General features: G+C 47.9%; 1 protein-coding gene and 1 long non-coding RNA gene across 8 annotated transcripts; one reads left to right on the top strand and one right to left on the bottom strand.

Moving 5' to 3' along the window:
• Positions 1-374: 374 nt before the first annotated feature.
• Positions 375-23,684, bottom strand: LOC144935471 (transducin-like enhancer protein 4). Of its 7 annotated transcripts, none has more exons than XM_078862156.1 (20): positions 22,484-23,684; positions 19,886-19,983; positions 18,739-18,802; positions 18,303-18,347; positions 15,871-15,981; positions 14,457-14,558; positions 12,089-12,299; positions 11,666-11,682; positions 10,146-10,265; positions 9,954-10,007; positions 9,397-9,558; positions 8,413-8,545; positions 7,590-7,774; positions 5,679-5,758; positions 4,000-4,249; positions 2,311-2,558; positions 1,943-2,090; positions 1,440-1,590; positions 1,233-1,309; positions 375-1,062 (listed from the first exon to the last, which is right to left on the bottom strand). In XM_078862156.1, exons 1-20 carry the CDS (start codon positions 22,505-22,507, stop codon positions 955-957), a joined length of 2,388 nt encoding a protein of 795 aa, XP_078718282.1. In that variant the 5' UTR covers positions 22,508-23,684; the 3' UTR covers positions 375-954. The 7 variants fall into 7 exon arrangements, with proteins under 7 accessions (XP_078718282.1, XP_078718288.1, XP_078718286.1 ...); XM_078862162.1 differs by having other exon boundaries at positions 14,484-14,558; positions 15,919-15,981; positions 22,484-23,683; XM_078862160.1 differs by having other exon boundaries at positions 15,919-15,981; positions 22,484-23,683.
• Positions 12,254-17,793, top strand: LOC144935472 (uncharacterized). Its single transcript, XR_013637309.1, has 3 exons — positions 12,254-12,304; positions 14,645-14,700; positions 17,781-17,793. It is a non-coding gene; the product is annotated as an uncharacterized LOC144935472 (long non-coding RNA).
• Positions 23,685-24,149: the final 465 nt, after the last annotated feature.

Raw genomic sequence — 24,149 nt, forward strand, 5'->3', positions numbered from 1 at the left:
CGGGCGTTGTCATCCCCCTCATCCGGCATCGTTTCGTTATGAATCCTGAATTAAAACGAGGAGACAGGCACACGTTGGTGCGTCAATTGTGCCCGAGAAAAGTGCATCCATGGCGATACTGAAAGGTTGCTTGCTTTGAAACTAAATATCCTGAACATGAGAAAACAGAGTAGCATCAAAACACTAAACAAGGCGTTTAAAACGTATGCAAACCTTGCTTTTAATGAGTTAATTTCTTGTAAATGGTTACAGTACGAGCAGAAAGCAACTATTCATGATTTAAAAATAAAATGAATTAAAATCGGTATGGGTATGTACATTTTCGTATATTACATATGCCCCCAATGGTTGAAAAAACAAAAAAACTAAACATATCGTGAAGATCAAGATTTATTCAATATTTACATTTTATACACAAAAGCAATCCATAAAATACGACACGACACACAACGCTTGATTTTACAGGTTAGTCAACCTACGGGCGCCCGACGGCTGCTTTTGTTCCCCCCCCCCCACCAACAAGACAGGTTTACCAATTCACGAGAAAGTCGGTAACATTTAGAGACTGTTCAGTGCAACATCATAAGTAAGAGAGCATAGTTTGACAGTTATATAAAAACGATAGACGTTTTACTGCTCTTTCGGCAGGGGGGCTGCTTGACCACTGCAGTCGACCACCCTCGAGTGATTTTTCGCTATAAAAACACCCGCGCGGCATCATCCCTTTCATTTCGGCTCAAAACGTGTCCATCGGCTTGTGTAATTTCTTAAATGAATTCACCTAACAGCAGTTCCTGCCCGCGCCCACCACCGCCCTCCGCTGAGATATGTGCACCGTTGTTGATTTAGAGGCTCAGATTTCACAAAGGCAATTTGTATACGCATGTGCATACGCGCGCGCGCTCACACACACACTCCGCGTTTTTAAAAAACGTCGGCATGTACACGCACGATTCAATAAATGACTTCGTACAGGGTAGCCTTCTTGTCCCCGGAACCAGTGACTATGTACTTGTCATCCACCGAGATGTCACAGCTCAGAACGGACGAAGTCTCCTTGGACTGCAAAATGAAAATCAAGACGTTTGAAAACACTCGCAAGCCTCTCGCGTTAACATCATTTTGTCGACGCAATCATTTTTTGTGCACAAAAAATACAACCACCAACAGGAACGAGTTTTAACCGAAACGCCATTCCTGCAAACTTTGCAAAAAAACTCTGCGACACCTACCTGGAATATGCTTGCCCCGTAGGGTGTTCTCCAGGCATTCAGCAGGTAATCTTTACCGGTGCTCACAAACCATTTACCTGTAAAGTGACACGCACGAACAACCATTAACAACGTGGTCTTTCATCACGGTCGTCGTTTTAGTGACGCGCCGCGCGACACGTAATAAATCACAGCAACCACAAAATCGAAACCCCATTTCTCGCTCACCGCAGTGGGCGAACTTGAGCGAGAGGACGCAGCTCTCGTGCAGGTGCAGCTGGTACTTGTCGGGCTTGCTGTGGTGCAGCACCTCCACGTTGCTGCTCTCCATGCCCACGGCCAGCCACTCCCCCGTCGGGCAGTAGCCCAGCGAGAAGATCTAGCGAGGGCGAGGAGAGACATTCATTCACACCGCGCGTCATCGGCCTGCGTTCTTGGCCCGGCTTCGTGGCCGGCGTTAGAGCTGTCGGCGCTGGGTGTGGCTTTTCAACCAGGAGTGATGTTTGTCAATAGGTGAGTGGAAGTTAGCATAGGCACGGTCCATTGATTTGTGGCCAACCGTTCTGTTTTCCAAATGACACAGAATCCAACTGTTGTGCAAATTAGACAACAGATTGGGCTTCGTCAGGGAATAAGGTGGGGAGATGAGGGTGGGGGCTTAGATAAAATAAATATATATATTAAACTCTGAAGCAAGACAGGGCAAGAAGAAGAGGGTGCAGGCAGCACACCTGCGAGGTGAAGTCGTGCTGCTGCAGCTGCCTGCCCTCCCGCAGGTCCCACGACCTCACGGTGTTGTCCAGGCCTCCTGTCCACAGCTTCGTGCCATCGTGGGAAATGTCGATGCAGCTCGCGCCATCCGTGTGTCCCTGGAACTGCCTGTGAGACGAGTCGAACCCGGGGCACGCACGGTTTATGAAGCCGGCGGCTCTGGCGCGCGGCGCGACGCGGCAGTTCGTGTCTGCTGGTGTCTGCTGGTGTCTGCTGGTGTCTGCTGGTGTCTGCTGGTGTCTGCTGGTGTCTGCTGGTGTCTGCTGGTGTCTGCTGGTGTCTGCTGGTGTCTGCTGGTGTCTGCTGGTGAAAGCGGCTGGCGACGGACCTGACGAGCGTCTGGTTGTGCAGGTCCCACACGGCGATGTTGCCGTCACTGCAGCAGGAGAAGCACACCTTGGAGTCAGGACTGATGGCGAGCGCGTAGCACGCGGGCGCCGACGACGTGAGCTCCGCCTTGATGCGCGGGGTCGGAGCCGCGAGGTCCCAGATGGAGATGGTGCTCGCCTCGCCGCCCACGATCAGCGTGCGCCCGTCCGGCAGCAGCTTGCACGACCGGATGTAATTGTCCCGGTTCTCAACAACAAGAACGACAACAAAATTTTACTTCTCTTTAAAAACTGGATGAGAGTACACACTTCAAACATCGTCATAATCAACTTCCATTGTCTGTTCACTGCCGGATAAAGGCCTCCCCCACGTGATCGCCATCCGTCAGTCCCATGATAGCACAATAAAAAAAGTTAAAGGTTTAGCCCTGAAATTGCTTGCTCAAGGCACTGTTGGCGGGATGACCTCTCCACTCGAGGGAACACGTTGGACCGACTATCTTGGAAGAGGTGGGAGAGTACCCACACTTTACTCCATCACACACGGCCACCTGCCAATTGAGTTAACTGTGGTGCACCCCGTTGATATAACTGCTCGCTGGAGAGAGGCGGGGGGGGGGGAATAACCTGCACTGGCAGGTTTCAACTGCCGTAGGTAGAATCGAACCGGCGATCCGTGGATTGCAAGACTGGCGTGGGAACAGTTAGATCAGAGCAGAATCTGTGCAGTTCATGAGACCATTGTAATTTGCTTCCTGTTTGAATGTATGTATGTTGAACTTCTTATTGCACCGTACGTAGCCAACAGTGCGAATCAATTGTGCTCGATCCTGTAGTGAGACACTTGCGTAAAAAAATCAATGTCATTTATAAATGTGTTATAGTAGTATTAATTTGAATTTGGTAACATTGTAGATCGCACACATTGCGCAACTCTGCTTCAGCGTTGTGTATACCAAAACAAAGTGCGTGTACACGAGACGTGTACCACCTTGTGAGGGAAGTCAAGTGCGGTTATTCCATAGATAAACTTGTCCACGCCATAAGAATGTGGAATTTCCCAACAATGGCTCAGGGCCACAAAAAGGAGATGAGCACCGTCTGAATTCTTATGCGAGCAGGCATTCACTTTGACTGAAATAAACTAAAAACCAGCGCGGTAACCACGGCAACTCAGGAGCATCCCTGATGTCACGACAAGGCAGCCGAATTGTATACTACAAAATAAACAAGCAGACAATGCATCTCCTTCATACGTTACTCCTCCGCGTGAAAAATATACAAGTGTTATTTTACACTACCCCACAACCACAATGCATTCTGGGGAGTGCACAATTTCAGCAACATTGCTTCAATGCAAGCAAACGCTGGTTTCGCCACACAGCGTCTCATCATCAGCAGTCAGACTTCCTTGAGAAGCAATGCTGGTGAACTGCCACATGTTAAGCGGCAAGGATCCTCTTCTTAAAATATGGGGGGGGGGGAGAAGTCCTAGTTCAACGCACACTGATTTCCATGTGATGGTATTAGTCGTGCCATGAGAAACATTACAACCCCTGCACCTCCGATTAGCATGGTTGGCTACGTGCGGTGCCGAAAGAAGTTCAACACACGTACATACATATGTACATTCTCCACAAAGGCACGCATTTATGTGTTATTGTTGCGTGTTGCAAACGTCAGCTTACGAGGCAGTCGAGCTGGGAAACGGGCGTCTTGGTTCCCGGCTGCCCGATGTCCCAGATCTTGACGCAGCCCTTGCCCCCCGTGTAGACGTGGCGCGTGGGGTTGCTGATGGTGACGGCGCACACCACCTCGCCGTGCGGCAGCGTGCTGATCTGCCGCGCGTGACGCGGGATCCCTGGGCCCATCAGGGCGTCCGGAGGGAACGGCACTGGCTGCATCTGCCCGTCCGCGCTCACGTGGAACGAGTACGCCCTGTGGCACCAAAACGCAAAGATGTAGCGCGCAAAGCACTCTCGACACGGCTCCATTGGGATTTATCGTGGAATATTTGCAATTGCAACTGCGCTTCAAGAGCCTGCACAGAAACAGTAGTGTATCACAGTGGCATGCATATCTCACTATATATTTATTTTTGTTTGAAGAGAAGACAGCCAAGTCAGTCATCGGCAGAGGAGAAGAGGAAGGAAGGCCTTGAGCCTGGACTTTGGCGCAGAGAGTTCGTCGCATGGATCAGAATCTTTAATTAGACTGGAGAAATCCGAAGATATACAAAGCGCTTTTTAATTTTTTTTACACGTCTCTGTGCGGGAGCCCTGAGCGCGCGTAATCTTCTCGGGGTGTAGAACCGGAGGTGCAGAGGCACGAAGAATCGGATTTCCACTTTTCCTAGAGACCAAACCCATACTATTTCCGTCAGCCTAGATCAGGTGTCGGCAACCTGTGGCTCCGGAGCCGCATGTAGCTCTTAAAAAGGGACCGCTTCGTGACGTTTTATTTTTTAACAGACCACCATCTCATATTCACATTGCATTGCGGCTCTTGAAACGTTTTTTTTTACCGAATTAGAAAAAAACTTTACTTCTTGTTTTGTTGGTTGTCGACACCTGGCCGAGATCGATCACACCCGTGAAATAGACTTAATAAAATTGAACGCAACACCACCAGATCCCCATACATCCCCCCCGGATTGCCAGGGGGGTAGGGAGGGGTTTGATAGTAGGGGCAGAATAAGAAGAGTGACTTCCCACTAAAATAAAAGGTTGTCTGGGGAGGTTTTGGCCGGAAAGGCTTGGTTTGTCGGGAGCAGAGCGCACGCGACGGGCACTACAGCGAGCTGAGAGAGCAAGGTCGACAGGGGCAAGTGTCGGGAGGATCTTGAAAGAGGCGAGCGGGATTCTTAAACTATAAACAATTTTTATTTTACCAGGTAAAGCCCACTGAGCTATATAGCTATTTTTAAGAAACAACCTGGCCACAAATGAAAGCTCAAAGAAGTGCCTTTTCATGTGGAAATTTATAGCAGCCAAATATTCTAAACACATGTCCTAAATTTAGAGGGAGAAAATGGAGGACCTGGAGAAAAATCCACGCGACCACGGAGAGACACGCAAACTCCAAATATACAGGCATCAGGAGTCGGGATCGAACCCACGACCTCCTGTATACCAGGCGAGGCAGTTCACATCTCGCTACCGAGACTGGTCCAGAAGTCAGGAGGGATTAGAGGGGGGGCGGGGGGGATGATGTGGATTCATTAACGCATGCAGGAGAGGAATCTGGCAGTGACAGCATGGATCATCTACAGGCAGGGGGGGGGATTTCATCCGACTTCTATGCAGTCGTCATGCATCACCGTCACCAATGCATTGACATGTAAGTGTTATTGATGTGCAGTACTTACGGCTTTCCACCAGAAATACTGTTGGGCAGAGACGGGGGAACGCCGGGCACGCGCATGTGCGAATGTGGATCAAAGCCAACCTGTGAGCGCACGAAAAGGAAACGTTAATCACGCGCTATTAAGGCTCTTGATGCGTAAGAATTTAAATCGTATTAGAGTGCAAGTGACAGGAGGTATGCAAAACCCCTGTCTGAACAGCCAATTCTGAAAAAATTGAACATATTACAAAAACCCGTGTTCACGTTCAAATTTGGTTTCTGGAATGTATTTTTTGCAAAAAATATTGGGAGCGACTCATTCAATTAAAACATGCAGCAAGCAGTTTATTATTGGACCAGGTGGGAGGTCACTTATATTCCTCGGTAATCAAAGAAACTCGTATATTAACAGCACCACACATGGATAATATGGCAGTGAAATATTTTTTGAATTGTATTTTAAAGTTTATATTTTAATGACCAACCTGTACCGGGCTTCGTCCACTTTCTAATAAGCATTAGTGTTGCACTCCATTATGGGAGGCAAATGACTTGGTGGGCATCATACATTGCTATAGTGTTTAACATGAGCTTTTGGGGGATTAGTGCCACAGTGGTTAGCACACACTTCCCTACGAACCCTGGGATCTGAGTTGGATTTCTGGCCACGGATGACATTGGTGGTGAGATCTGAACTGATCCTGTATCCTGCCTCCCCACATCATCAATCCCCACTGTCCAGTATCGTCAAATATAATCAAACAAAACCAATGACCGACACAGCGTGGGGAGGTCTTCATCCAAAAGTGGATAAATAAGAGCTGCAAATAATTGTACATTATGCAACACAATTTAGAAAAGCATTCTGACCCTGCGCTTTGGCATTAAATCAATAAACCTTTGGGGCTGCAATTATTGGCACCCACATTTCAGAACTTTGGTAAAGGCATTGTTTTTTTTTAAGACAGACTTTAATATATTTGTAACCAATCTTAAATATAATTAGAGATAACAGCAGTCGCTTAGACAGTCGCACTCATCTATGTGCACACGTTTTTCGGTTCCAAGAAGAACAACAATCAAAATGAAACACTACTACAACAACAGGGGGTAAAAGTAATATTTTTGTAGATCCATTTTACACTAAAAAAGGGTGAAAGCGTAACCCCCACAAGTGCTTGCTCATGCCACTGCTGGCAGAACAGCCCCCCCCTTCCAGGTAGCTCTTATAGAGGCCCCCCTCCAGACGAATACTGTGGCCAACTCTCCCACATTCGCCAGACATCTTTGAAACGGTTTGAGAGCACCGATGTAGCTCTCCACACACGACCCAGCAATCGACTGTGGTGAACCTATTTATCATACTTCTAAGTTGGACAGACTTGGGTATGGGGTGAGCGGTGCAGTGGAATTTAAGAAACTTGGTCCAATGTGTCACTCGCCACACGCGCTGGGAAATCGAATGGAACCGACGACCACTGGATTGCACGTGCAGTGTGCCCCACCGGTACACCATGGCAGCATCCCCCACTCCCACTTTACACCAGCCTGCACCGTGTGCTAACAGCCCACACAAAAAAAAGACACGTGGTCAGGCTACTTGTGGGAACTGAACCCACCGGCTCCGCGTCAACTGGCTGCAGGCGGGACCACCGGTCACGTGACCACCCAGTCGACCAAAGCAGAGCAAGGTATGACGAACGCCACACGTTACACCCACCGTGGGCGAGCGACGCCTGTCATGTGACCACGCGGTCGACCAATGCAGAGCGTGTCGGGCACCCTCCATGGGAGAGTCAGCCGATCATGTGACCGTGCATTCAGCCAATATGAAGCGAGACAAACGTACGAGTGCGATGTTACACCCAGTGGGCGAGCGACGCCCGTCATGTGACCGCGTAGTCGACCAATGCAGAGCGTATCGGGCACCCACCATGGGCGAGCGTCCATAGGCGGCGGCCGCGGCCGCCATGGCGCTCATCTGCGGGGACATGCCGTGCAGGCTGGCGTACGCCCCGGGGCTGGCCAGCTCTCCGTTCAGCCCGGGGTGTGGAATCATCCCAAAGGGGTTGCCAAACGGCCCGCCGGCCGCAGCCAAAGGCATCCTGAAGCCGGCCCCTGCAACAACATCCCCACGTCAGAATTATTTAGCGCTAATCCACGGTGTCGCGACCGCCTAACTAGTGGGCTGGCATGGCGCACGTAACCAGGAAGGTTGGGCTCGGCCCAGATTCCAACGGCAGCCTTACCCGGCCCAAGCCGGCATTAACCGGGCCATGTAGCCTACTTCTCTTGGGCCTCTTGGCCCCCTTTCCACAAGGGAGCTGCTCGCGAACACCCGTGCAGCCCTAGGCACTAGCTGTGATGTCACGCTGGGGTTAGCAAGCCAAGCAGCGATGACATCTGTCACTTAGGTTAACTTCAAGGCAGTGGGTTTTTTTTTTGGGTGTGTTTCTTAGATAATCAAACCCAAGCGTACCTTAAACATTATTTCTATATTATAAAAATAACAAATGCTATCCGGGGTGTGAGGTGGAGCCGCTGGATCTCAACAGGCTTCCCCTGGCTCATGTTTCAGAAGCATGAAAGAACATCACTTGTTGCAAATGGCTAAATGTACGACCGCCGCAGGGTCACGGTGCATTTATTATTCTTGTATCGCATTACTTAGTCCTGGCCAGAACCCCATCGCCGACTTGAAACACCAAACGCTGACTCCCCTCTTAAAAGGCATATCATCTTTAAGTGCGCCTTACCCAGAGGGTCCATGCTGTGAGGCTTTCCTGGGATGGGCCTAAGGCTGGCCGAACCACTCGTGCCAGGCACAGGGAGGTCATTTGAGGAGGCTGGGGTACTTGAGGCGGACATTGGGGTGTGAGGTTTCTCGTTCTGCAGCAACAACAACAAAAGAACCGAGGCGCATGTTAACACAGTTCCCATCGATCTGTAACGAAACGCCGAGGCCGAGCTTGTTGCAGAGTTCAATTAAAAAGGACAAGCGGCTCTTTAACCTCCAGCTACATACAGAGAAGTGTGCGGCAACCTCGGGCACGTAAACAAAATGATCCAAGAAGCAACTAGATCTAGCATGAAACGCTTCAATGTGGGCAGTAGTGTGTTGAAATAAACAAAGCGGCGTACTTGCACACAAAGAAGGTCAACACGATTGGGGCATTTACAAGCTGGATAAGAGATGGCAGTACAGCGACAAATTCTTGATCTACGTGTGGAGCTTTGAGCGCTATCCCACTGCGCGGGAGAGGGGGAGGGCACTCCCTCTTCGTATTCCACTTTTTTCCCCCAACAAGAACCCCAAAAACTCATTAACAGAATAGTCCAATCCAGCTTTTTTTCACCCCCCTTGGGCAACAAAAAGAGCAGCGTTATTACTTCTAATGCTATGATAAAACAACAAAGCTACATTAAAACCGGTGACCTACAACGAAACGAAAAAAGCAACTGAAGCAACAAGCACCTGCACCGAGGTGGAAGGGGGGGCAGACTTCGCGCAGCCGCCCCCTTACGCACCTAGGCCGGCTATTTCCATGCAAGCGCGATAATGGCCACTGGGGAATGATGTCTCCCAACCACATGAAAGGACGCGAGGTCGCAGCCCAGCAGCACGACTGGCGGGGCCAGATAAATAATCCCCTTGCGGCGCGGGCGAGCGGGCCTGCCAAGTCAACAGCCGCCACACCACCACCACAGCTGCCGCTGCCTCCACCGCCAAACCCTCACACCTGCGCGTGGTCCTTGGAGCGGGAGGACGGAGTGCTGCTGGACGACGCCACCGACGCTGGACTCTGCGGGGGCGCCTCCTTCCGGGGGCCGTGACCGTGTGACCGATCGAGCCCGTTCTCTCGGGGCAGGTGGCCCGGGCTGCCCCGGGGGGACGTAGGGTCCTGTCCCCAAGGTGGAGGGGTAAAAAAAAAAAGGAGGGGGGGGTGGGAAGAGGCGTGAGGCGGGAGGGAGAAACGACGCTAACCGTGAACGGCGGGTGACACGCACCAACCCAACAAGCCACGGCGAGGCCGCCCCGCACGCTTCCTTTGCTGGAGGCGAAGTCTCCGCAGTAGTTAACGTCAAACACAACAGGCACGCCGTAAACCCTGCGTGGCTCCCGCGATGACCCCGTGCCTCGCCGCCTCTAAAACGGCCTGATTTATCGCGCGCGGGTGTCAGTTGCCCATATTTTATGCATGCGAGCCACGGACCACGCTGCCCTGTGTTTATGCTAATAATCCACCGGACGCAATTCTGAGTGCCGTTTTTTTTTTACGAACCGCTCATTACGAACCTCATTTGAGACATCCACGACTAGGTTGTCATCACTCTTGTCAGCGTCGCTGTCCTGCAAATGCCAAAACATCGCACGCGTTAAAGATGCGTTTTTTGCCCTAATAGTAAAAAATGTGGGCTTTCTGTACGTCAAAGCATTTAAAAAGCCGATGTCAGTGATGCACATTAACCACATGTTCCATGTACGTACGTAGTGATTCATAGACTCCTTCACATCCATCTTCCTCTTCTTGTTCTCATTTGCAAAGTCGGACGAATTTCTGAATTTTTCATTGCCTCTCAAGCTGCCAGCTGGTGACACGGACTTACTCTGGAATTATAACACAAGACACAACTCAAGTTTAGCCATCACTACTGGCCCCGAAGTTTAAACATTCTATTTTATGCCACTAAATCACATCAACTAGCATATTCATTACTTTGCCTTCTTCCCCAAATTGTATACCGACTGCGCTACCGATGTCAGTCATGAGACAAAGCATCCATTCGGACCTCTCGCAAAGCAGTGCAACCCTACACGCTAGAAATGGCCCACAAAAGCAGACACCTCAGGGCTACCTGTGAAATCCCATCAAGTGACCTCTGGTCGACTCGGTAAGGGCGCAGAACTTTCCCACCTGCGCTGCCACATTGAATATTAATCATCACGGGAGTCACACTGACATTTCTGATTCTTATACGTGGAATTTAGCCATATTAAGAGCAGAACCAAAATGTATTTGCTGTTGTTTTTTGTGCCGTCATTGTTACGCCATCAAGTCACTCCATTTGAGAAACAGGTTTAATCACAGTAGGCTACCTGGATTCGAACCCTGGACCTCAGCATTGCCAGCTTGGCAACCTGATATTTTAGCTTACCTGACCACCTGCATGTAAGAAAAATAGTTGTGGCTTTGAAATATGTTGTTGAGCAACAAGCATAATAAAAGCATTCAATGGCCACAAGTACAGGGATATACCTGCATTAAGAGCCTATTACTAGAGTTACAGCTCGGTTAAAAACACACGAACTTGGGAGAGCACAATTGTGGGGACCATGGAACACTCAAACAACTTTCTTCCACTTGAACTACGACAATTCGCTTCCCGAGTGCCAAATCGATTTACACCCGTTCAAAAAACCCACAAGCTTTTTTTTAAAAAGCAATACATATGCAAGCACATTGCAAACAAGAGACTGCACCAACAAGTGAAAATATTTACTCTTTAATAAGCGAAGGCAGCATGCGTTCTTTTTATAAGTATTTCCAGCTCGCTCTAATAATGTAAAGTCGTGGTGTTTTTCTCTTTTGGCGAACCACTTGAAATGAGGAAATGTCGCTTGGTGGCACTCCCTGGGCACAATTAAAATTAAGAGTCCTCTATATTTAGTGCAGCAGAGAACAATTTTGAGCCAACACATTTTTTTGGTCAACAATTAGCCACTGCTGGGAAAAACATTAAACCCTCAGCATGTTTTACTGCATCTTATGCTACAGCCAGTGGATAAATTGATGCAATTTGAAACTGCACTGTAAACTAATTGCAACAAGAGCAAGTCTGTGTAGCTCCATTATGATTATTTTCAAAATTGCATTTAAACATTAAAACGGCGCATCGCTCCTTTGCTTAGCCCATTCAGCATAACGTACAGTAACACCACCCCACCCCGCCATCATTTACTATTAAAATGGTACAATTACATTTTCTAAATGTTAAGTGCGTGCTTACTGGGCCTGGGTCCCGGTCTGCTTCCGAAGATTTAATACGGCCGGAGACGATCACAGGAGCCAAAAAAATACAAAAGGAAAAAAGCACATTTGTTAAAACTCCAGAACGCACATTGTGTTTGGTCCACCTCTCACAAGAGAAAAGTGGGGTTTCAGCCGGCAGGGACATTGTTCGACGGTCAAGAATGATGATGGCGCGGCGGCCAAGATAGGAACGTAACGAATCCCGAGAGAACATTCGCCATGAGGAGATGGAGCAATATAAATGGTGACATTTTGGGGGTGGCCTTTTCACCCATCAGTGGGCTGATAATGGCTGCAGATGATGACGACGACGAGAACAAAACAAAACACACTCTTGCCACTTCAACCGAAACGAGCGTCGAACGCGTGCAAAGTGCCGCTCGCCTCCGTGAACACAAACCTCTGTGGTTGTTGTTGTCCTGGTGGTGGTTCTTGTCCTCCTTGCTGGGGATGTGCGGAGGTGGCGCCAGGGCCCCCGACAGGGCCAGGAGGCCCGAGCTGCCCACGCTCACAGGCGGGAGGCCGGGCGGTTGCAGCCCAGATGGGTGCGGGGGCAGCGGCACGGGCGGCGCGTGCGCGTGCGCCAGGTGCTGCGCCTGCAGCTGCTGTTGCTAAGGTACAATACATGTGTATATAGATAAATCACACGCGTTCCTGCATCCAACGAGATAATTTTTTATATTTGAAAACGTCGCGACAGATTTGGCGTCGAAGTGCCAACGGACGCCGGCGAACGCGATTATGCGACTCGCAAATATCAAAGTGCTTTTTGCTACCCATGTGGAGGACTGCCGACTATTTTGGATCACCAATACTGTGCTGCTCAACCACCATACAGCGGTGGGTTTTACACCCCGATCGTTACGCTTCAATCACAACGCTCCACTCTGAAATTACCTCCCATCGTCCATTTTCTCAAATTCTTATCACATTTCTCAATTCAAGGAAGGCATCAACTCTGATCTATTATGCATCAAATAGCGCCGTCCGTATCTGGCCGCTTGGAGCTGTGGGCTTTTGGAGCTGCACTCAGCAATACAAAATTAATAAATATTGCAAGAGTTTGATGCAAGGCAAGGGATTAATCTGCAAAAAAGAGGAGGGATGGGGGATGCGCAATGACTTAAGTATAGCGTTTCAAAGTCGGGCATATACATTAAATTGGCTTGCCATCACTTTGAGGCTTGCCTTTGATGTAAATGATCCCTCGGCGCACGTTGCAACAGTGGGCCATTGTATGCGAGCCTCGTGGGCCAATTTGCCTGCAATTACTAAGAAAATGTCCCCAACTGTAGAGCTAACCAGCCTCCCTTATAAATAGCATCTATGTCTTAATAGCTGCATTGCCTGAGGCTCGAACGTGAAGTGAGGAGGCAGCGATAGTAGCACGCTCCTCACGGCACACCTGTATGCCCGCGCGTATTTTATCAGTCCGTGTATTACGGCAAGGCGAGGCAAATCCCCCCAGAATAGAGTACATATATTTCACTGGCATTGCTCATGTCATCATTGAACAATATATATATTATTAACGCTACAAAAATAAACGTTTGCCCAAGGACCCATGTGGCGCATTCTGCCAGTCAATCACAAACGCAATTGTCTCCCACCAAGATTAATTAAACCATCTTGAGCAATGCTGCGCTTTACAATTAACAACCGGCAAACAACGGCATGATGATGTTCATAATAAATTAAGGGTTGAAGTAAATTTTAAAAGCACTCGTAAATAAATATTAATCATGCATTCACGACCACGTACAGTTCCTTCAACTCTAAAAGATCGGACGAATACACTCTGTGCCGATACTACGAACACTGTTTTGTTTTTAAGTTTTGCACAATGCTCTCCGTCAGCCTAGAATGCATTCTGCTGAAGCCATCACCCGAACATTCTGCCTGAACATGAAGCCCCCACCTAAAAGTTAATTTACGTGACATTCTAGGTGGGGTATTCACATAAAGCATATTTTTTTTATGTGTCACTTTGACCTTTGATAGTGAAATAAAAGAATTCCCTCGCATAATAGTGCACGGTCCTTGAAAGCCTATATATATTTTTTTTTTTATCAAATAAATGTTCTTGGAGGAATTGAGAGTATATTAATATGATTTTAAAAAGGATATTGCTATTGGATTTTGTTTTACATTGTTTATTTAAATGGAAAGTACATACAAAACTATAGTGTATTACTCAAGCAAACAAAAGCTCACTGAAAAACCATGTTATGGTCTCTTGCCTAATTACTTCACTTAATGCCAAATGCTAAACTCTGAGAAAACCATGTAAAATGTTATTCAACAGTTCTAGAATGAGGAGGTACTAATCATTGAGCATCATTGTGGATAATGTAAAAATAAAATGCCTTATTTAAATATTTGTCACTCATTTAAAAAGTTAAAAGCATTAAAAACACAAATCCCATCAGCGCACAGGGCATTCTGGAAGTGCATCTTTTCAGCAGCTTCGGTTTAGTATCAGCAGATACTCGACATTCACCGTCATCAGACGTCAGGCTTGCTTAAACCGATTACAGAATATTTGATATCATTTTCCACAAAGATAAGCATTTACGTAAAGCGACACACAACTGAGACACAAAATCCCATTTATGGATCGGCCCTAGAGGCCGCTCGTGATGCATTGCATTTTTTAACGACGGCCAAAATAAAATAAAAAAATGCACCACGGCGGACAAAGCATTCGGCACGGCGAGCGTTCACGGCGTCACAGTCATCAAAGAAATGTTAAGTGGAAGAGGACAAACCAGCGGCAGGTTGGGAAGGGCACGTACCCCGATGATAGCGTTGAGCTCCGACATGGTCACCTGCTTAGCTCTCTCTACAGCCTGGATCACCTGCTGTTGGTGCTGCAGCAGTCAGAGGAAAAGACGAGAAACCAAATGGACTCCATTTCACTGCGGCGCCGGCCGTGCGTTGCCTGTGCATCCGCTAGGGTCCAGAGACTCGTGAGAGCGAGAGGCTGCAGCAGCAGGATTAACACCCGGAACGGTAAGAGTAACGCCAATAACTTGTTGAATAACGACAAAAATCCACAATACGTACGTAATTAAAACTCATTACACTTCGGGTCGGAAAAATCGCACGTTAACTCCTGGGGACGGATGATTTCAGAAATGTTTGATGGATAATGCCTCGCTGCACGCCGGTGAGTCCATCACTGAAGCACCAAACCTCACCTGCTAAGACTGTCATATAAAGGTAAAGGTACAGCCCCATTGGAGGGAATTTTGACTATTCTTCCATGCTTGCCAGACGTCTGTGTAAACATTAGTCTTCCCATAAAGAAGGGCGGTCGGTTGAAAAGGTGATATCTTCCTTTCTCCTCGATGGCAGTTAATGAGTGGTGATAATTTTAATCAACCTGTTATTTTGTGTACAAGTTTACCGAAGCAGTAACTTTAAAATCAAAAACCCCGCCATGTTTAAGTTACGTGTTATTTTAAATAAAAACGGGAGTCACGGATAGTACTTTTGGCTGCAAAGTGTGGAATTGCACAGAGATTGGTTCACCAACAGGAAATGCTTTACACCGCCTTTGACAAAGCAATGTGAAACGTTATTGATTTGGGTTAGCATGCACAGCCCTTGCTTAATATACCACTGAAAGCAAATACATTTTTTTTTTCAAAACTCATTCATTCCACTTACTATCAGATTTAATTTTCATTTGAAGATTTCAAAATGATTCACAGCATAAAGGTCATTGGAATTAAAGGTTACTGGGCACTTTTAACAAATGGATTTTTGTTTAAATCCAGAAGCCCAGCTAATGACTGTCTTTTTACATGTCTGTTTAACAATGTCAATGAGTCGCACGTTATTACATTAAAATTCCCTCCAGGTAAATACCCTCCGCCATGCTGCTATACTTCCAGAATGTGGATGGGCCAACAAGTGCTACACAGGTTTTTCAAAACAGTATGTTTAATGATCACCATTCCATATTCATCCTACCACTTTTCTATTGTGCGCACTCACACAAAAACCCCAACCAAGGACAATGACTGCCTTTAAAACAACGCGCTTCCACTAATGCCAAAATAACAAGCCCCGCTGGGTCTGTGCAGATGGTCTAAGCACTTACTCCCACCCATCTAGACTACAGACACACAAAAGCACGGATATAAAAGCACGGCATACAGCGTTGACTCTACCCACCTCCCACCAACTTGCAGTCAGCAGGGAGGCATTTTGGTCCATACTCACCTCCGGTGACAGAAACGGAATGATCTGGGCACAGATTGCATTGAGCCTTTTCACTATCTCCATCTGAAAGAGAATACACTGTTTAGTTTCTTAGTTCTGAGAGACGGAGAAGATAACTTAAAAAACACAACAATAACAAAACATTCAGAACAGAAATTCGTGCAACCCTTTTTGAACGAAGATAACGCAATATTCACCTTGCCCCTATGGGTTCTTGAGAACAAAAAAAATGTAAAACACATGGTGGTGTGGAGATAACGCACGTGGTGTTGTGTTTTTTTAAGTTTGGGAGAAACGGCCAATTCGATGCGGTCTGAGTATCTACTTCTGTCGGCCTTCAGTACCTCTCCGCATTTAATCCAACTAAGTCACTGCTACGCTTCAGCGGCAAACCAATAACACTCAGCACCGAGGAATGTGCACGTTCGACATACGAGCACGCGCGCAGATAACAACTACCCATGATATTAAATTATTTAAGGGCCAGGGAGTTCTGTACCTTCGGGCCCCTTTGCTTTGTTCATCGCTGGCTACAGTTGAAGCTCACCAACGCTCGACAATTAACAAAAGAATAAAGATGTCGCCTCAACGTGCCCACGCCATACGAATGCAATTTCTACGACATTTTTTACAAAAATGTTTACATGTTAATAGGTGGATGTTGATATTAGCGCCTGATGAGTGTTTACCAAATTCAACTAAGATAGGACTACTTATTTGGAGGTAAAAAAGGCACCTTTCACTTTAGCTTAATCGAGATTTACTGTCACTAACAATACACTGTAAGATGATCAAACCTCACGCTTAATTTCAATAAACGTTGACTGTAAGTTACGCAAAAAATGGCTAAATATATCCGCAGAAATTTGGTTGAAAAAAACATTCACAGCAAGGGCTTCTCATCAACACCATGTTTTTCACATCTACATCATCAATTTAAGAGTGTTGAAATTTGACAGAGATCCTTCTTCGAGAGAGGACTTTGGCATAACCAACGTCATGGTAGGATCACTTGATGCACCAAGCAACTCAGCTCTGACGCGACACGCGGGCAAAGTGGGATGGTGAAAATTGGAAATGGCACGAAATTAATGAAATTTTGCCATTGTGGACGCTAAAACAAAATTTACGATAATGAAGCATCGGTCAATGTCGATTTCAAATCTCTTGATACGAGTATCGAGATTTTCGCGTGCGTACGTATATATTATATCAGAGCGCGACATCCCTGCAGCCGCGAGTGGCAGCTGCGTTGGCCACGTTTAAAAAGATAACTGATTCTGTGAATATCATCGCGGCAATTAATTGAAATTGCCTGCGGTGGGAGAAGTCGCTACACCTCTACTGTACGCCGAACCACAGGCAAGGCAATGCTGCATTTAATTTGCAATATTTTCATATATTCCTGTGCTTTGCGTTTTATTTAAGCACGACAATGGCAGTTGCAAAACATATCTATTAACAGCTTTATACTCTTCACTCTGCGCAATGAAAAAAACCCAAGAAGCATGATGCACCCTTTTCAAATCGCTCTATTTATCATATTTTACTCCATCTTATTATGTCTCAAGGCAAACAGCTTGCAGATCGCTGCTTGCAGACATGCTCAGATTAATAAGCAGCTTCCCGAGCTTAAAGAATTGAAGTGTTATTACTCTTTCAAGTCTAAAAGTGTAAATATTTTCCAAAACATTGTGGAGTGGATAAAACTCCCATCATACAGGCAATTTATATTATTTTACATGCGGTTTTACAAAATTTACAACTACGCTTAAAGTGGCTTTTAAAAAAAATGTTCATTGTTTAGATTAATGGTAGTCACACTATACTAATTGCTATTTTTTTCCCTTCCACAAACACAGGGCAGAAGCCTCGGGGGATGCCGATCCAATAAAGGAAGGCCTGCCACCATTCCACGTGTCAGAAAAAATATAATCCCTTCACACAGAACACAGCCGTCTGCATTACATCCCCATTTCCCTGTGGGGTGGGCTACGGGTCAGTTATTGACACACCAAGAAATTGCTTGGGAAAATGAAGTATAAATAGTTCGCCAGCTGCCAAAGTTACGAGTATTTAGCCAAAGAAAGCAGGACAAGAGCTAAGGACGAATTTGCTTTCCTGCAACAACCTCAAAATTCACATGCTGAAAAAAGTGCACCAGGCCATAAGAAAATGCAGATAGCTTGGAATAGACGCAACAGCGTTTAGAGCCCGACTATACTGCAGAACGAGACAAAACTAAAATCATACGGTGGGTGCAAAAGGGCCCAACATTTGACAAATGTAAACAAAAACTATACAGCAGCTTTTTTTCCATTGGTGACAAATACACTTAAGATAATATGACAAGAAGCACAAATTGTGCAGATTATGCCACTCACTTGTTTGTGCATTTCGATGTTCAGGCCATATGACATTTCATAATACTGAAAAACAAACACGGAAAATTTGATTAGACGATCCAGTCATTGTGCCGTTAGCGTTTTGAAAGGATTCATAACACAACACACACCCAAAGCAAATTGGATTACGTCAAAGATAGGACACAATATTAGTGAGGCTTAGGCGATGCTTTGTGAAATCTAGCCTTACAAAAATAGCACTTCTGTCTGGTTAGCATGGAGCGAGGTCACAAAGGACAAGCTCGCGCATAATAAAAGGCACATTATGAAAACGAAGGAGCGTGCTGGGAGGTTAAGGGACAATGGAAGTAGAGCCATGTTTTTTGACATTTAAGAACACTAGAGTTCAACTTAAAAGATTCCTCAGTACAGCAATGCGTTCGACAAGTACCGTTCTGCACAATAGAAGGCTTACCATGACATAATGCCGCTGCATCTCTGTTTTCTCACTGGCCAGTTTCTCACATTCCAACTTCAAACTGATGACGCAAGATGACAACAAAAAAATAGAGGACACTTATATCAGACAAACATTTTGGCACCTTCTACCAGAAACATTACTTTATTAATAACAAGTAAAATGCTTTGCTTGTTTATATACGGCTGGGTTATTCTTACATTCAGTATTTATTTTCCATTTTATTCACACCTTGTCACACCTCCTTCAATAACGCAATTCAGCTCTGCACTAAGGGCTCTGCCCAAGTCAACGTTAGATAGATCTTTATTATTTTTATGAGTGGAACGTCTCTCTCGGCAAGTTGTGTTTGGCTATAAACTCCAACTGTGTAAACACACGTACCACACCACACAAGGGGGCTGCTGTTTCCACTATTCTCAAAACCAAAGTCACGTTGAATCCTACAACCAGTGATGAGGATGCCTGATGCAAAAAAAGGTCGCGTAGGTTCATAAACGCAGAATTGCGAATGAGGCCTCGTGCAACAACGCAGCTCAAATTTTAACGGGCGCACGAGTAATCACGCCACGCTGCATGTATGCACATATTCCCACTGCCAAATGTGGCAATGGGGCTGCTTACACACAGGACCCTCGGCGCATTCTTTACACGACAACAATCACTCGTGTGTTCCGCACACAATTCGTGTTTATCTTAAGAATTAAAACAATAATCGCGTAATTCTGCGTTGGCAGTGGCGCCACAGGCAACACATAACAATATAGCAACGTATTCATCAATGACGCTGCATTAAAATGGGAAAAAATTATATATATGCAGTATTCACTCGGATTAGAAGTTGCTAAGGAAAGTAAGATGCGCCCCAAAACGTCAAGGATAATTTTGTTTAAGTGTATCTTGTAATCTGGAGATTCTGGCAATAGCGTGACGTTTCAGGCAACGGCCCTTCCTCACAGCGAGGGCTCACAATTTGTACTCCGCGTTTTTATTTTTAGGGCCTTGTTTCTTGAAGGATGTGTCAAGATCTTTTTATTTGTGATGCACGTCGTAAAGCAGCTACGTTATCGTGGTGGTGTGCGGGGTCTGGTGACGGTGCACGGGGTGTGGTGGTAGTCGTCGTCGCATGTGCCACGTTGCCCACCTGTGATACTGCGCCTGTAAAAACTGAAACTCTTCCTTGATGCGATCACAAGTCTCATTGATGGCAAATTTGAAGGGCTGCCCGGCTTGGGGTGGCGCCTGGGAAAAAGACAAGAACACAAACTGATGAATCACCAGGCATTTTCACCCCCACACACACAATGCCATCACCTACCCTCCTCCCCCATATATATTTTTCCACCTCCCCCCGCCCCCAGTTGCAGACAGGCCATCACTACTACTACCACCACCACGACTACGGGCTTACCAGTGCATCATCAAACAAGACTCCAGCGTGAGCCACCTCCATACCCCCCCCCGTCACTCTTCCTCCTCCACCACACATCTTCAGCCCCAATCTTTCCTTTTAAACAGATTACATTCCCACCCAAGCCGAACCAACCCCGCCCGCCGCCAGCCGAGCCTACCCAGGGAGCGTAAATCACTATAATCAGTCATTTCAATCTCGCACCCCGGGGCGAAGAATCCAAAGCGCCATCACGACAATCCACTGTCGCCCATTTATCAACCGCAACCATCTGCGTGCGAGGCGACCACTGGAATCTGGAACATGCCTTCCCAATGTGCAACATCCTCGTAATAGGTTCTAACTATAGAGTGGCGGAGAAGAGACTTTGCAAGAGGGGGGTGGTGGTGGTGGTTATACATTACACAGGATTTTTTTTATCTTGCCGGAAGCTTTTTATGAAAACAATTTGAAGGACAGTGTGTGTGTATATATACGTGTTTTATTTCTATATGTTTGTCTCTGTCTTATGTACGCGTGTATGTGTGTGTGTTGGAGATGGAGCGGTAGGGGGGGGTTAGCACGCAGTACACTGCCAAAGAAACCCGGCCAACCTAAGTTTGATTCCCAGCCATGGCCAACAACCATGGGCGCAGAGTTCACTCTGATGATGATTATCACGGTGTAACAATTAATTTCTCTTTTATTTTATTCCTGGGTAGTAAGTGTTATTTTCTAATTGTGTATGCCTCAAAAGTGCAGAAAATGGCTATTATTCCGCACAAACTTTGCCTTTGTGACCAGGACAGTGACATTTTGAAATGTACCTATTTTCAAAGAGAAAACGTGGTGTGTGCATTTGTGTCATTCCTTCACGTAAAGTCCTGGTCACAAAAGCAAAGTTTGTGGGCAACAATCGCCATGTTCTGCACTTTTGAAGGCATAAACAATTAGAAAATAACACTTACTACCCAGGAACAGAAATCGTGTGACATCGTGAATTATCCGAACCGGACGACAGACAGTGCTCGGGCCTTCACAAACAAAAACGAGGTCCACTCCACCGTCTGAGAGGCGTTGTTTGCCTGGGGTACCATGCGGGTAAACATCGTCTCCAACGAGAGACAAAGGCAGCCGGGAGGGGGTGTTGTTTTATTCACACCGCGGCGTTAATAGGCGTTCGCTAACAACAATTGACATCACAATGCATCGTGGTAGTCGTAGTGAGGGGTGGGGAGAGCGGGGGGGGGGGTCTCTCTTTGTTGTACGTCGTGTGAGTATTTGTTGCTGTTTTAGTGCTACGCTATTGTCCGTACATCGTAAGACATCGGCGAGGCGGAGGAGACGCAGAATCTGTACGCATCACGCCATTGCCGGGCTTTCATCTACCACAAAAGGGGGGCCCCCATTCGTCCGTCCCCCCCCCCCAAACTCTCCGTCGTGGCCATCCTCGAGCAGGAATGAGAAGCGACAAGACGAGAATGTTGACGACGAAGGAAGGGAGATGATGAAGGCTCGTGCGCGCCGGTCGCACAAAGGGGACGACGACGACAACAACAACGATGGCAGTCGGCGTCGTGGATGTGTGCGAGGCATTTTGTTTGGCGTGGAAAGGTCGACGGCTGCTGTAGGGGTGGTAGTGGCATCAACAAAACGAGGACACACACTCACACATACACCACTCACACACACCACTCATCGTTGCGATGGAGCAGTGTGCGCGAACAGCGGAGCTGCTGCCAAGAGCAATATTAACGAAGCAGCCATTTGGTTAATGCGAATACTCTGGTTCTCGTCAGCCACGCGGCCTCCTGGCTTGTTAAACCACTGCTGCTGCTGCATTAGCAGATGATGTTATGATGTTATTGACAAGAGCACTCCTTATAAACTCTCTCTCGGATCTTCTGCTGGATAGCCGGGAACAAACTACCCCCCCCACCACCACGGCTGTAGTTCGTGAACACAAGACCGGTCGTGGCGCACGGAAAGATGACGACGGTGGTGATGATGACAACAACACGCCGTCGTGTTATATTTACAACGGATTCAAGATACTTTTGAGATTAAATTCGCGTAGGAGGAGAGGAGGGGGGGGCATGGAAGGGCACCGACACAGCGAGCAGCACCACGGCTCCACAAAGAAGGAGCAGCAGGAGCAGGAGGAGGGGGGGCGGTGAGAGAGAGAGGAGAGATGGGGGGGGGGGGCCCCTAAAGGACATCACTCACGACACGACGAGGAGCAAGGGGATGGGGAGCATTTCGGGGGGGGGGGGGTGTTGCTTGGTTGGTTGTTGTCGTGGTGGTGGTTGTTGTTGCGTGTGGTGGTGGGGGGTGGTGGTGTTAGGTACTCACAGCGTGTCTGCTCTGCGGATACATGGCGCGCTGCTGCCTATCGTCAGCAGCTCCGTCTCGGCAGGGGATGCTGATGCTGATGATAACTCCAGTATTCGGCTTCGATGTTCGCGACGGCAAAGCACCAAAAATAAATAACAAAAACCACCAGCAGCAGCACGGCCCTGGCGCTCACAGAATCAGCGCAGAGCGAGCGACGATGGTCGCGTCCACGACTCCTCCTCTCCTCGCTCTTCTCTTCTTCTTCCCCTCCTCCTCCTCTCCCCAAGCCTCAGTCTCGTCTGCCTCTCTCGCCAATGATGTCGCCGGCAAACCTCCCCATCAGAGCCGACACAAGCTTCTCTCTTTCTCTCTCTCTCACCGCGGCGGCTGCTGCTGCTACTACTACTACGCCTGTGGGTAGTAACAACACTCCCCTGGCGTCTTTATCGAGCCCTCTCTCCTCTCTCTCTAAGGGTAGAAACTTCGGTATGCCCAAGCGCACGCGGAGACACACGGCACAGACGAGAGGCAGCGAGAGAGTGCGGAGCCAACACGCGTGCTTAACCCCCCCCCCACCTCTCTCTCTCTCACAACAAAGGACGGCTTGATTGCTGGACAAAGTAACGAGCACACACATACACAACAACAAGCCTTACTACTTGCCGACGTGCAGTTACCATTAACACAACAACAAGTCACAGGATCATCCGCAAGGCCGCCGACGACGACAAGAAAAAGAACTCCGCACACATCACCCCACAACAGTTTTGAAAGCGGCTCTCCAGCACACTCACGAACCACCAGCAAGCAAGCAAAGCAATGTATAATATGTTTAGTTATTAACAGAGCTACGAGGAGAGAGAGAGAGACGAGAGCGAGAGAGTGAGAGAGAGAGAAGCGAGTAAAGGAGTGGGGAACGCACAAAGAAGGAAGGGCCCCCGGTTGAACGGCGGGCAAACGAGACGGGGGTGGTGGGTTTGGTGGTGGGGTTTGGTGGAAAGAAATTAGCCCCAGCCCGACTGAGGAAGCAAAAAAAAACCCAGCGGAGCGAGAAGAGAGAGAGGAGTAGTGGGGGGGGAGGAGGAGGTGGAACACAAAAAAATTCAACCTCTCGCTCCTCCGGCCGGAGAAACGAAGCCGCGTGACGTCAGCGCTCATTTCTTTTTTGCATTCGAACAGCGGCGGGGAGGGTGGCGAGAGGGCCTTGGCTGGTTTGCTGCTGGTTTCTGAGATTGGGGGGCGGTGGAGGAGGTGGTGGGGGGGGGGTCGCGCCTCTCTTCCTCCTTTGTATGCAAGCCAATTAAAGGAGCGCCGCACTGCCCCCCCCCACTACGCGAGCCAATTAAAGGAGCGCGCGCGTGGCCCCCCCACTGCCCTGGCCGCCACGTGGGGCCGTGACGGCACCGCAAGGCCCCGGCCCAATGGGAGAGGCCACGTGGGCGCGCTCCAATCATTAGGCGCGCACACGCTAAGGACGTCATTAAGCCCCGCCTGATTGCCATTAAGGCGTATCTCGGCCACGTCAATCAAAGTAACGTGGGTTCGGCACCACCCACCCCCCAACCCCACCCAGACACCCGCCCCCCCTCCACCACCACCACCCTCCACCCCCCCACCACCAGCCTCTCTTCCCCTACCCCCCCACATCCTCGCGTTAGCGAACCAATGTAATTGTGGCTAATTA

This window comes from Lampetra fluviatilis, chromosome 13, assembly GCF_964198595.1.
Source record: "Lampetra fluviatilis chromosome 13, kcLamFluv1.1, whole genome shotgun sequence".
NCBI classification, from domain to species: Eukaryota; Metazoa; Chordata; class Hyperoartia; order Petromyzontiformes; family Petromyzontidae; genus Lampetra; species Lampetra fluviatilis.